Source organism: Erpetoichthys calabaricus, chromosome 2 (genome assembly GCF_900747795.2).
Source record: "Erpetoichthys calabaricus chromosome 2, fErpCal1.3, whole genome shotgun sequence".
NCBI classification, from domain to species: Eukaryota; Metazoa; Chordata; class Cladistia; order Polypteriformes; family Polypteridae; genus Erpetoichthys; species Erpetoichthys calabaricus.
The window spans coordinates 29,359,592-29,374,799 of NC_041395.2; the positions used below are offsets into that span (position 1 = coordinate 29,359,592).

At 39.4% G+C, this 15,208-nt stretch overlaps 1 protein-coding gene across 1 annotated transcript in view; it reads left to right on the forward strand.

The window, feature by feature from the left end:
* Positions 1-1,307: 1,307 nt before the first annotated feature.
* The window catches only part of LOC114645717 (ras-related and estrogen-regulated growth inhibitor-like), a 49,070-nt gene continuing 35,169 nt past the window's right edge, over positions 1,308-15,208 (forward strand). Inside the window, exon 1 of the mRNA XM_028793534.2 lies at positions 1,308-1,659. Within this exon, the coding sequence (XP_028649367.1) occupies positions 1,551-1,659 (109 nt within the window). The 5' untranslated portion in view covers positions 1,308-1,550. The remainder of the gene's footprint in view (positions 1,660-15,208) is intronic.

Below are 15,208 nucleotides of genomic sequence, written 5' to 3' on the forward strand. Positions count from 1 at the left end.
CATGCTGGAAGCAGCCATTACAAGATGATGAAATTGTCGCCATATAGGAATGCACAGCAACAATATTCAAATAGACGGTGACGTTCAAGTGATAATTAATTGGAAGTGTGCCAAGAAAATATTCCCCACACTATTTACACTGCCACCGCCACCAGCCTAGATTATGGACACAAGGCAGGTTGGGTGCACGGATTCATGCTGTTGGCACCAAATTCTGACCCCACCATCTGTGTTCCTCAGCAGAAACCACAATCCATCAGACCAGTCTTCAGCTGCCCAGTTTTGGTGAGCCTGTGCCCACTTAGGCCTCAGATGTGGAATCTGTTGTAGCCCATCCTCTTCAAGATGTGACGTGTTGTTCATTCTTAGATGCTCTTCTGCTCACCTCAGTTGGGTATCTGAGTTACTATAGCTTTTCAGTAGTCTGGCCATTCTCCTCTAACCTCTGTCATCAACAAAGCGTTTCCATGCTGCAGAGTGGAAAATGTTTTGTTTTTCTCACCATTCTGAGTAAACTCTAGAGACAGTTGTCTGTGAAAATCCCAGGAGATCAGCATTCAAATATATACTCATGCCACTATCAAAATCACTCAGATGACATTTTGTCCCCATTCTTATGTTTGATGTGAACATTAACTGAAGCTCCTGACCTGTACCTGCCATATGATTGGCAAATTAGATAATTGTAGGGATAAGCAGGTGTACTGATGTAACTAATAATTTGCTCAGTGAGTGTATATTGTGTAAACTGCACATTATGATGTGGTAGTCCTTGCTGCTGTCTCATTGCGCCAGGGCTCGCCATTTAAATTAATGCCCAGACACGGCCCGGTTACAGTTTGCACTTCTGTACCTGTCCACATATATATATATATATATATATATATATATATATATATATATATATATATATATATATATATATATATATATATATTTTTTTTTCTCACATAAACCAAAGACGTTTAGATAAGTGTTCTGTTTAATTAAGTGGCGCCTCTACCAGGCTTTTAGCCTACCTTGCCAATGATGGTGTCATCTGCTCCTGACTTTGTAGTGGAATAGGCTGGTTCAAAATGAATGAATGGACGGTTAGATGAAATAACTAGTACAATAAAGACCAAATTGACAAGCAACACAGATAAACGATACTCCGAGGGTGGAAATGTCATTAGACTTTCGCCATTAATTTTGCTCGGAGAAATGTGTCAAATTTGAGTACTCGCTGCGCGTTAAAGCGGCGCTCGTCGTTGTGGCCTCGAAAGAGGAGGCGGGATCGCGCGCAGCTCTGCCTGCCCCTCTTCAGTCAGTGGCAGACAGGCGGGGAGGGAAGGCGATCAACAGTTGCTGACGGACGCAAAACACACAGGGACTGCTGCCAGGCAGGCAGGCAGAAAGGGAAAAGTGTGAAACGCAAGGGGTCTTCATTCTGTGGATTCGTTTACCGGGAAAGGGCGTCTAGAGTCGGAACAGTGTTAGAGGTGCCGGTCAGAGCACGACCACCTCACTATTATGTCCTCGTCGAAGCTGTGTGCTGAAAATTGCAAACGATGAGCAGCAACTTTACTTTACCCAGACCGCTGAGGAGATCGGGAAGTCTCCCCCCGTCCAGGACAGTCCGGGTGGTAGTCTTGGGTCAAGGTGCTGTTGGAAAAACAGGTACTGTGCCGATCGGGGCCATATTGGGATCTTATCACCTGTTACAGGTCTTTGCATTATTCACCCTGCAGACTCTTTATACAGTACGGGATCGCTGGAGCGGCGGTACCTGAGCAAGAACCAGCTCTGGACTGGACGCCAAGTGTGTGCAAATCAACATTTCTAAAAGCAGCATTGTGTAGTTACACAATGCCGCACTGCCATTCATACAGCAGCTTTCGTTTTTTATTGCAAATAAATTACCGACCTCGTAAAAAAAATGAAAGAAATACGAAAGTCAAACTGATGAGTGATACGTGTCAGGCTGTAGTTCTAGAATACCTCATGAGAGGCAGAGAAGTGTCCGTGAAGTCTCCCGGAAGATTATTGTTTATTTCAGCCGAAAATTAGAAAGCAGCGACTGCGGGGCATGCTGGAGAGTCTGCGGAAACAACAATAATTTGCATCTGAGCGCAAATCTTCAACGTCTCTCGCGGGCCAAATATACTGCTGACTGGACTGATTTTAAAGTCGGGCGCTTGAATGAAGAGTTGTGATGATGACAGGAATGGAAACTGGAGCACGCGGATTAGGAGTGGAATCGATCTATTATAACATTTTGTCTTTTCTCTTTTTATTTGGGTTTAGTTAGGTAGCATTTGTTGATGGTTGCTTTTTTTTTCTCAGCAATCAGGGTATTAACTAAACTTTTACAATTACTGCTGCATTACCTTTACGTGAAGAGAATTTGAGCCTTATGTACTACTTAAGGCCTTTGAACGGACTGTGTCAACGGGGAAACAATTCTAAATTATATTGCAACCTTTTTATTTTATAGTACCCCAAATTGCGTTCTTAATTGTAATTTTCTTAAAATAATAACTTATTTTAAAAGTATCTTCTCAACCATTCTACTTACAAATGCGCTTTCATTAACTGCGACCAGGAAAGCAACTGACGTAACACAGAAGGTACAGTACGGGATGTCGGTCCATCACTCGGCAAACTTTGTCGCACTCTCATCAGCTTTAGAATTGTTAATCGATATACAACTGCAAATCATTCCACCGGTGGAAGAACGTAATGTCCCGAAGGAAACCCACACACCCGCTGGGCGAAGAACATGCGTGTTTTTCACAGAAGTCTATTATTATTATTATTATTATTATTATTATTATTATTATTATTATTATTATTATTTATTATAAGGGCAACACGGTATGTGTCGCCACTTCGACAAATTCGACACATGCCAAGCTCAATGTTTGCTAGTGTGAGGTTTGCACATTCTCTCCATATGTGTGTGGGATTTTTTCCTCGGCGAGTCCGGGTTTCGTCCCACATCTCTAAAATCGCGCAGATTTCGAGGTCGTCAGTGAATGAATGGCTCTTTGAAGGACTGCCACTCTGCTATCGAGATTTTTCGATTTAGAACTGGCCTCCGTGAGCATGAAGTGAACAATGCGGCTTTGAGAATTTTGTATTGGTATTTATAGATCATCATTTGATAACGTCACCTGTCTGCCTGTTTGACTTTTTGAATTCTTTAAAATTCATGGCTTAGAAAAAAAGTATCTCTTATATGGTGCCTATCTATCTATCTATCTATCTATCTATCTATCTATCTATCTATCTATCTATCTATCTATCTATCTATCTATCTATCTATCTATCTATCTATCTATCTATCTATCTATCTATCTATCTATCTATCTATCTATTGAATAGTGCCTTTTATTTCTATTATATAGTGCCTTTCTATCTATCTATCTATCTATCTATCTATCTATCTATCTATCTATCTATCTATCTATCTATCTATCTATCTATCTATCTATCTATCTATCTATTGAATAGTGCCTTTTATTTCTGTCTGTCTATTATATAGTGCCTATCTATCTATCTATCTATCTATCTATCTATCTATCTATCTATCTATCTATCTATCTATCTATCTATCTATCTATCTATCTATCTATCTTTTGAATAGTGCCTTTTATTTCTGTCTGTCTATTATATAGTGCCTTTCTATCTATCTATCTATCTATCTATCTATCTATCTATCTATCTATCTATCTATCTATCTATCTATCTATCTATCTATCTATCTATCTATCTATCTATCTATCTATCTAATACATTTTCATTACATTGCATGCTTTCTTTTTCTTATCTCAGTTCTCATATGGCACTAAGGATTATGAGTGTAACTAATCCATTTTGTATGCTTATTATTTATTGTTCTGTACATGGGCTCGTGTCTCACAGTCCCGACATTATTCTGAGCTCACTGACTACATTCGCCCATCCTGTTTACTTCAGTTTCTGAAGAAGATTGAATGCAATATCCGAATCTGTTAAATCGCTGCTGTTTAAGACACTCATTAAAGTGTTTGTTTTTTTTCTGTTGACTCTTTTTTGACAGATTTCAGTTGCTCATCCAGTATTTTAAAGGCCGCCAGTAGCGCACCACCAGAGGGTTGCCTTTTATTGTCTGTCTGCTGAGTAGCTAAGCAGACCCCAGAGCCCACACGCTGCCCTTAGCCCGCCTTACTTTGTAGCACATCACTCTCTCTTTCTGCTGCATGGTTTGTTAGTCCTGTTTAGTTTTCACAGCCGCTCCATTAAAAGTGTGTGTAGCTGGGAGAGTGAAGTTTTCAAATAAAGTCTGCAATGAAAATATGTTTTACATTGAACCTTTGGCCAATTAATGATCACCATTAAGTTGACTTCCTTTTCCTCTTTATCTGGACATAAAGAGTTTAACATGCATGTCTGAGTAGTGTTTGGTGTCTTTATGGTGTAAATGAGAGAGGACTAGTGCTGAGAGTAATTCATTTTGAGACTTCCTAGAAATCTGTCAGAATATCTGCCTGACAGTTTTAAGTGGGCACATTATTTGTCATAGAAAATTAAGCCGTTTACTGTAAAACAATTCTGTAATAAAAGGATAAAAAAGATAGTTAGAAGCAGAGGTAGCAGTCCACTTTGCAAGAACACCAACTGTGCAAATCTGCCCAGCCAGGTAGCCAACTGCTTTGGATAAAGTGCCTGTAAGGCTCACCGCAGCCAGTAGGCGGCAGCACACTAGACCTGTCATTGAAAGGCAACAGTGGGTGAGAGACAGACGAGGTGTCCTTGGGGCACTCAGCACATGGCACAGGAAAGACGAACAAATAAGGGAGCCCGTATTTAGGTTTTTATGGGGCTGTGTGGCTGAGCAGGAAAAGCTGAGATGAGCTGAGAAGGAAGACAGTAGAAAGAATGCTGGCTTGGCTTTTAACCCTTTCAGCCCTGGATTTTCTGTTTTTATGGGAAAAATTATGTTGTGAGATTTTCTACCTTTCTTTGTCTAGGAAGCTCAAAAATTAAATAACTAAAAAATATATAACTATTATTATACAATAGCTGCCAAATATTTCAATCTTCTTGAAGAAATAAAATTGAAAGTGGACCTACTTACTGTACTATGTGGTGTGCATAGTCCGGAAGCATCCATTTTCACTTCCGTGTTTCACGGACTGTATGGCAGTCTCTCCAGTCTGTGCTAATAGTAGCAGGCCCAGTTCCAATGACTGCAAAAGTAGGCCTACCTGTGCTTTACAAAAACAGTTGCATATTTATGTACTAGTAATAGGATGTCAGGGTTGAAACAAATCTGAGAGTCACAGGAAGCACAGAAAGATCAAGTTGCAAGCTGTCCATGAGCCTATAGCAATGGTATTTGTTACTGAGAGAGATGCTTGACTTTTCATGGATTTCTAGACAATGCCCTGAATCATGGACATATGATTCACAGAGGCGGAACTCCATTCACACCTTTATTTAGGACGGCAGCCATTGTCTGGCCATAGATAGATAGGTAGATATGAAAGGTACTATATGATAGATAGATACATGAATAGATATGAAAAGCACTATATAAAATATAGTTTTGAATGGCACTATAAGATAGATAGATAGATAGATAGATAGATAGATAGATAGATAGATAGATAGATAGATAGATAGATAGATAGATAGATATGAAAGGCACTATATAAAAGATAGGTATGAATGGCATTAGAAATGAATAGCACTATATGATAGATACAGTCAAATGGAAAAGTTTGGGAACCCATCTTAACTCTTTGGATTTTTGTTTATCATTGGCTGAGCTTTCAAAGTAACAACTTCCTTTTAATATATGACATGCCTTATGGAAACAGTAGTATTTCAGCAGTGACATTTAAGAATTAACAGAAAATATGCAATATGCATCATAACAAAATTAGACAGGTGCATAAATTTGGGCACCCCAACAGAGCTATGCAATCAATACTTAGTTGAGCCTCCTTTTGTAAATCTAACAGCCTCTAGACGCCTCCTATAGCCTTTGATGAGTGTCTGGATTCTGGATGGAGGTATTTTTCACCATTCTTTCATACAAAATCTCTCCAGTTCAGTTAAATTTGATGGCTGCCGAGCCTGGACAGCCTGCTTCAAATCATCCCATAGATTTTCGATGATATTCAAGTCAGGGGACTGTGACGGCCATTCCAGAACATTGTACTTCTCCCTCTGCATGAATGCCTTTGTAGATTTCAAACTGTGTTTCGGGTCATTGTCTTGTTGGAATATCCAACCCCTGCGTAACTTCAACTTTGTGACTGATGCTTGAACATTATCCTGAAGAATTTGTTGATATTGGGTTGAATTCATCTGACCCTCAACTTTAACAAGGGCCCCAGTCCCTGAACTAGCCACACAGCCCTACAGCATGATGGAACCTCCACCAAATTTGACAGCAGGTAGCAGGTGTTTTTCTTGGAATGCGGTGTTCTTCTTCCGCCATGCAAAGTGCTTTTTGTTATGACCAGATAACTCCATTTTTGTCTCATCAGTACAAAGCACTTTGTTCCCAAATGACTCTGGTTTGTCTAAATGAGCATTTGCATACAACAAGCGACTCTGTTTGTGGCGTGAGTGCAGAAAGGGCTTCTTTCTCATCACCCTGCCATACAGATGTTCTTTGTGCAAACTAAAATCTTGAATTGAATTGTAGAACGATGTACAGATACACCATCTGCAGCGAGATGTTCTTGCAGGTCTTTGGAGGTGATCTGTGGGTTGTCTGTCACCAATCTCACAATCCTGCTCATATGCCACTCCTGTATTTTTCATGGCCTGCCAGACCTGCTGGGTTTAACAGCAACTGTGCCTGTGGCCTTCCATTTCCTGATTCCATTCCTTACAGTTGAAACTGACAGTTTAAACCTCTGAGATAGCTTTTTGTAGCCTTCCCCTAAACCGGGAGACTGAACAATCTTTGTTTTCAGATCTTTGGAGAGTTGCTTTGAGGATCCCATGCTGTCACTCTTCAGAGGAGAGTCAAAGGGAAGCACAACTTGCAATGGACCACCTTAAATACCTTTATATCTCATGATTGGACACACCTGTCTATGAAGTTCAAGGCGTAACGAGCTCATCCAACCAATTTGGTGTTGTAGTAATCAGCATTGAGCAGTGACAGGCATTCAAATCAGCAAAATTACAAGGGGACCCACATTTGTGCACAGCCAGTTTTTCACATTTGATTTAATTTCATACAACTAAATACTGCTTCACTAAAAATCTTTGTTCGGAAAACACCGCCGTACTCAGATGTTCCTAGGAAATGAAAAACATACCACTGTTATCTTTTTTGTTGAAAGGAGAGTCAATTATTATGCAGGCTGAGAGGGGTTCCCAAACTTTTTCATATGACTGTAGATAGATAGATAGATAGATAGATAGATAGATAGATAGATAGATAGATAGATAGATAGATAGATAGATAGATAGATAGATAGATAGATAGATAGATAGATAGATAGATGCAAAGGCACACTATATGATAGACAGAGAAGGACCTTCCTCTAAGTTTAGAGTGTCTGTTTCCTTTATTCTCATTTTCCAGACTACACAGTCATATACTATAAAGCTCATCTACAACGTGACTGAAAAATATATATTTTTTTAAATATATTGTGAACACCGTAAACAGGAGCTAAATAAATTCAACATTTGAAACTACTACTGAAATCGAGGAAAAAATGTGATGAAGCTTTTCACGTACATAACATAATGGGCAGTTAAAGTGAGAAATAATGAAAATTGTCTTAGAATGAAAATGAAGGAAATGAGATCCACTAAATCTGTTTAAATTGCCTGATTGAAGTTTTCACAGCTGCCCTCCGAGCTTCAGTGTAATTATTTGTACTTGAAATGACAGCCCCAGAGGCCACATGTGAGAAGTGGAGAGCAGCGCATTTGGAACAGACAGCAGGAAGTATTTATTACAATAAAATAAAATACAGTTAATCACTGTGAATGTTTATTGTGCTACTGCCGCTGCAGTTGCTAAAACATTATCCCTCTGCCACGCAACAGAATGACTCGTCTTTTTTGTATTCTTCACAAAAATTATAACCATATTTAAATTGTTTAAAATGGCTTTTCTAACAAAATTACACGTAATGCATCGATGCTGTATTTTATTAATTGGCAAAATCTCACAAAACACTAAGAGTGACTGTTAGTCATTTCATTTATCCGTATGATATCAACAAAAGAGCCAAATAGATAAACAGATTGTTAGGAAAGATACAATATAATTTATAAATATAATTGAATGAAGGGCACTGCTTAAAATGAGATCAATTGACAATTAAGAAAGACACTATATAATATAGATACTGTATATCGAGTGAAAACACTATATACAATGAGATCAATAGATAGATAGGAAAGACACTGGATAATAATATAGATGGATACTATAGATAGAGTGAAAGGCTCTAAATCAATAGATGGATCTGAAAGGCACTATATGATAGATAGATAGATAGATAGATAGATAGATAGATAGATAGATAGATAGATAGATAGATAGATAGATAGATAGATAGATAGATAGATAGATAGAGTGTAAAAAGTATGTTATAAAATACAGTGAATAGATTGAGAATTAGATAGATATAATAGGCACTGCATAAAATGAGATCAACAGATAGATAGGAAAAACACTGTGTAATCTAAGTAATGATAGAGGAAAAGGTACTTTATAAAATGAGATCCAAAGATAAATAGTAAAGGCACTATATAAGATAAATCAATAGATACCGTATAATATGGCAGGAAAGTGTGGTGTAATTGTTGAGATTTTTATTGACATGGTGTGACCATTAACATTGGGGTGGAGTGGTGGCTCTGAGGCTAAGGATCTGCGCTGGTATCCTGAAGGTTGCCGGTTCGAATCCCCGTCACTGCCAAAAGAGATCCTACTCTGCTGGGCCCTTGAGCAAGACCCTTTACCTGTAATTGATCCAGGTGCGCTGTACAATGGCTGACCCTGCACTCTGACCCCAAGGGGTATGCAAAAACTAACAAATTTCTAATACGAGAAATCGTATAAGACGAAATAAAGAAAAAAAAAAAAAAAAAAGTCACTTCACCTGCTGGTGCGCTCCAATTGGAAAAACAAAAGAAATGTAACCAATTGTATCTCAAATGTTGTAAATTACCTTGGATAAAGGCAGCAGCCAAATAATAACAATATAGATACTGTGGATGGAGTACAAGGCACTATATAAAATTAGATGGATAGGAAAGACACTATTTAATATAGCTAGGTAGACAGAGTAAAAAGCACTGTAAGAAATTAGATCAATAAATAGACAGATAAAGAAAGTATCTTCTTATATAATACGCTATTGTGGCTGTCTGTTTGTCTGTCCAGGATTTTAACTCACCTGTAGCTCAAACCATTTGACCTGAAATTTGGTACACATATACTACGTGACCTCTACTATCCGCTTTCGGGGTGATGATTGACCTCCAAGGTTATTCCTCTTTTTATTTTTATTTTATTTTATTGTAGAATCAACTCTCGGCAGTGGCCAGCAGGGCGGCCATGTGGCGCATGTGTACAGGCGCCGCCGTTCTCATCCCTACCACCTTCGCCGTCACTTCCCCTACCTCTTCATATCTTAAATCATTCTTGAGGCAGACTGAAGACTTAAGTGCCAGCTTAAGTGAAAAATGAAAGAAAACGTACTGATTAATTGCAACACAAACACTGACTTAATCAGTTTTAACGTGTAAAGACTCCAACGAAGGAAGAGAAGAAGCGGGCCGCTAGGGTGAAGAAAAGAAGAGCTGCTCAGGAAGCAACAAGCACATCAACCTCTGAGCAAATGAATGATAAACGTACAGAGAAAGAGGATGAAAACTAGGAATACTCAAGTCAAGTGTATGTGCAGTGCGCTGTTACTGGTATAATATAAATAGACTGAAACAGAAGGTGAAAGGCACTATATAATAAGATAGATAGAAGGAAAGGCACTATATAATAGATAGTTAGATGCGTAAGGCCTGCCTAGGTCCATCTGCTAAAGGGTCAATGTCTGGTGGCATCTTCTTGCCATCAGTATCCCTCTTCTTTGAAACAATCCGGGGGTCCAGCTGTAGTGTGCTCCACAGCTCTCCATAAACCTTTTTTTATCCTAGAAGAGCCCTTGCTTGATACCCAATAGCATGTGCCATAGGATGCCATCCCTACTTGGATGATGCATACCTGCTTGTAGCACCAGCACTGAGTGTCTCATCTACCTCTGTGCTCTCCCTGTGCTGTCTGTTCATTTGCCTCTGCTGTTAGGCTTGTTTCTTGATCTCATGTCACCGATTGTGTGCCCATAAGGACTTGCAGTCAGGTTGACTGGTGAACCTTAATTTGTCTTGAGAGTAGGCAGCGGTTGGCATCCCGTCCAGGACTGGTTCTTGCATTGTGCCCTGATACTTTGTATACTGTATTGTTAATGCAGTTTTAAACTTCAAGCAGATATCATGTTGCAAATGTTATAGTTAACAGTAAAATATCAAATGAAAGATTTTGGGCTCATTTGAAGACATGATGTTGAAGAATGTTTATTTACTTATTTTCTGCATGCTTCTTGGACATGGGGACATATTGAAAATGCAGAACTGTTTCCTCAAGCCCTCGTCCAAATCAAAAACATACTTGAAAGCTGCCATGAAGTCATGTGGCACTGATCTTCAGGGTGACCTGGGATCCATGCCAGTCTAATAAGGGCCCTTCTTCACAAGCAGTAGACAAAAGCAGATGGACGGCTAATCCCACTTCAGGGTGAGGCTCCCTCTCACATTAGAAGGAATGCTTTAAATCTATTAATGGCCGCTCTGTCTAGCAATGGCTTCCTCCTTGTAAGTCTTAGTGGATGGGCTCTGTCTCCCTGTGACCCTGAACTGAATAACAGATTACAAAATTGATGGAAGCATCTTAGTGGTGGCACTTTCAGCCCACATGAAGCATTGAGTATATCACAGCACTACAGGCATGTGGACATCACTTACTATCCTCCTTTACGTATGTCAGACTCCACAGTATGGCCTGGAAAAGCAGCAGCAGCAGGAAGCAGCTGGGAGAAACTGCGTCTTGAGATGGGATGACCACAGGGCAGCAACATTTAAAAACTGAGGTCAAGTGGTGCACTGAATTCCTAAGGAGTCCCAGAAGGGACCGAAGTGGGGGCAGCATTCCCAGTCTGGATTATTTTTAGCATTTTTCACATTCACTGGAGATGTGACTCTTCATAATCTCATCGTATTGTGAAAGTCTTTGGCCAAGACACTCGAGAGTGTGGGGGGAGGAGTTGGGTGGTGGGGGTTTGGGACCACCAGTGGCAGTCAGGTCTGCCTGTTAACCCTTTGACTTTTGATTTACAACATTAGTTTGGTTGAACATTCTTTTATGTGGCGTTGATTTGCTTAGCAGACCCATTTATCCAAATTGACCTGCAAAAGAGACAAACACAAAGTAAACATCAAGTGTGAGAGACAAGAGTTAAGGACGAGGGTCATCACACGTGAAGAGCTCAGAACAAAATGCAAATGTGTTGCATGTCCTAGGTTAATCTCTCTATTATAATAAAAAAAATCCTGGGACAAGACGTGACTTCTTCAGAGAGATACTTTCACGTCCAGTGAGACGAGTCCGGAAATAAAAGACAAAGATTAGATGACAAAGTAGAACATCGTAAAGAATTCAAAAACATTGGCACGCTACACATGCAGAGTAGGTTAGAGATAATGAGAGAACTAAAATTTGAAAGTCTCAAAAATGATAGTAAAGATTACATTAGCGCAAACAAACGGAAATTGTTACTCTGTGAAATAACAGAACAGCGAAAAGAGATCGAATATATTGTTTGGATTTAAACTTTGTTGGAGACTTGTAGATTGTATAATTCATGTTGCCATCAGGGAAAAGTAGTGTTTCTTCCCAATGAAGAGGCGTATCCGCGAAAATTAAAAGATTTGTTGTTTGGTGAAAGTGAAATCCACATACGTGAGTGGCAGAGACGCGAAGTGGCTGGTGCATAGCTCAGGCTGGGGGGGATTGGCGAGTGAAGCAAGCAGGGGGCGAAGTCCTCTAGTAATAATAATAATAATAATAATAATAATAATGATAATGATAATAATAATACATTTTATTTGAATAGTATCTTTCCCATGCTCAAGGCACTTCATAGAAAGAATAGCAGAGTATATGTAAATTTGGATATAAATATTTTCTGCATAAAACATTAAAACAGATAAATACAGAATATACAAAGCAATAAATAGAATGAAAGAGAAGAAAAATATAAACCAGAGAACAATACTAAATTCAGTACTAAAAGAAAGCCTGAAACAAATCACCTCATTTGTGATATAACACACACACACTGAGTATGCTGAGTATCTGGACAGAGAGATAAACTGAAAATGATGGCAGAATGTCAGTTTAAGTTAAACGCCTTCCTGAACAGAGGAGTCTAGTGTTGTTTTTTAAAAGAATGAATGGAGTCAGCTGATCTCATTAATTTCGGGAGGTCATTGCAAAGTCTGGGCGCTATACAGCTGAAGGTCCTGCTGTCACATACAGAGCACAGGTTAGTGGGGTATGGCAAGCCGAATTAACATTTAGATATATCTCAAACTGAATTTCGGATATCTTAAAATGTAATTTACTTTTTAAGATATCTGAAACCCGCTTTGAGATATCTTAAAATAATTTCCATCACATTTTAAGATATCTTCAATATATTTTGAGATATGTCAAATGCATTTCAAGATATCTCAAATACATTTCCAGATATCTCAAAACAGCTTCCTGTCCATTTTCAGATATCTCAAAATCATTTCCTGTAAAACTGCCTATTATTTCAATGGGAATTCTTGTTTATTATAAGATATCTGAAAATGTATTTCAGATATCTTAAATTGTATCGTAGATATCTGAAAATGCTATTGAGATATCTTGAAATAATTGAGTGTCCTTTTAAAGATATCTTAAAATGCATTTTAGATATTTTGAAATACAATTTGAGATATTTTAAAATACATTGTTAGATATCTGAAATGGAGCAGAGACCCATTTTAAGATATCATGAAATTAATTTTAGATATCTAAAAATGTATTTTAGATATTTCAAACAACAGTGAATTTTAAGTTAACTAAAATGCTTTTTGAGCATGAGATATCCTAAAATAACTTCCCACCCATTTTAAGATATCTCAAATTTATTTTGAGATACCTGAAATGCATATACTGTAGGTGCTGACCCATTGATTACTCTTTAGGGAATCATCAAGGATTTGAACTTAATTTGTGCTGCTACAGACAGCCAATGTTGTGATCTGTAAAGAGAAGTAACATGTTCCTGACTCTGATTCCTCAAAACTAGATGTTCTGCTGTATTTTGAATTATCTGCAGCAGCTTGGTGACACATGCCAATACTCCTGCCATGACAAAGTTGTAGTAGTCCTGGCATGACAAGATCAAAGCCAGGACCATGGGTTGTTATGAGTAGATATTGTATAGAATGAATCTCTAAAAACACATACAACATGGTCCCTGATGGACAGCTGGTCATCGTCCACCCTAAGGTTGCGTACTGACTGGCTGGTATTGGTGATAGTAAACTTATGGTGGTGATGAATAACTTGATGAGCTGGGATAACAAGAAGGTCCACTTTTGCCAGGTTGAGCTGGAGATGGTGCGCCTTCATCAGTGATTCATATCCCAGCAAGCACTGAGTGTAAGGTAGAAACTATCCTTGGAAAGGGAGCCAGTCCATCCCATGTAAACACACACTCACATACACCTCAGGGGCCAAATTAGCATTGCCTTCTACCTAACCTGCATGTCTTTGGACTGTGGAAGGAAACCAGAGCACATGCAGGAAACTCAGTCACACATGGGGAGAACATGTGAACTCCACACTGGGAGCACCTGGGACTTGAACTCCTGTCTCCTTGTTGCGAGGCAGCAGCGCTAGCAATGCACCACTCTGCCACCTGCACTCATTATTATCATGATTATTATTGTAGTGGACCACTGAGTTGAGAAATGACTGGCACATACAGTATACACTGTTGGTGGTTAGAGGCTCTCCATACCGGACTTATTTTTATGTAGGCCTTCCTCTAGCAACCAGGATTCTCCTGCCACTAAAGGGGACACTTGTCTTGTGCTGGAGCCAATCCCAGCCAGCACAGGGCGTAAAGCAGGAAACAAACCCCGGGCAGGGCGCCAGCCCACCGCAGTGCACTGATTATATTATCATTATTATGATTATTATTGCAGTGGCATACTGAGTGAGGCAAATTGTTTCCTGTCACATGATGTCCTTGTGGTTTTAGCTGCTAAATCCAGGCTACAACATGAAGCTAAAGTGATTTACCCTAACACTTTTCTAAGGATGTGTGCAGTGCCCATAAGTGAGATCTTTTGCACTTCACTAGCTGATGGATGGCCTGGGAGCATCTTCAAGTTTTCATCATGATCTTTCTTTAATGTACCTAATGCTCCAATTATAACTGGCACAGTTCTAGTTTTACAGTTCCACATCCTGCTAATCTCAATTTCCAAATCCTTTTATTTACTGATCTTCTCAGTTTCTTTTATATCGATCAACAGGCAGGCTTTCTAATTATGCAGCACAATATCAGGACGATTCGCTAGGATTGTTCTATGTGTTGTTATTGGTTATTATTATTATTATTATTATTATAACAGATCCTCATGCATGCACTGTATAAACCCTCTGTGTTCAGAGCAGGGTCGTGAGGAAGTTGAAGTCCATCCCAGCAGACGTCAGATTCAATGCAGGAACAACACCTGGACAAGGTGTCAACCCCATCACAGGGTGAACACACACACACCAGGGGGGTAATTTACCACTTAAACTGCATGTCTTTGGACTGTGGGAGGAAACCAGAGCACCAGGAGGAAGCAAATGGGGAGAACAAACTTACCATAGAAAGCTCTTGGCATTTGAACCACTTCACCCCCTTGCCATCTATTTTAATATTATTATTGTCAGTACTAGGGGGCTTGCCCCCTGCTCACTTTGCTCACCAACCCCCCTGGCCTGTGCTACGTGCCAGCCGCTTCGTGTCTCTGCCGCTCATGTTGTGAAGAGGGGGGGCTGAACGCATCCCAAGGAGATGCAGTTGCTCCTCTGAAACCCCCTCTTAAATGG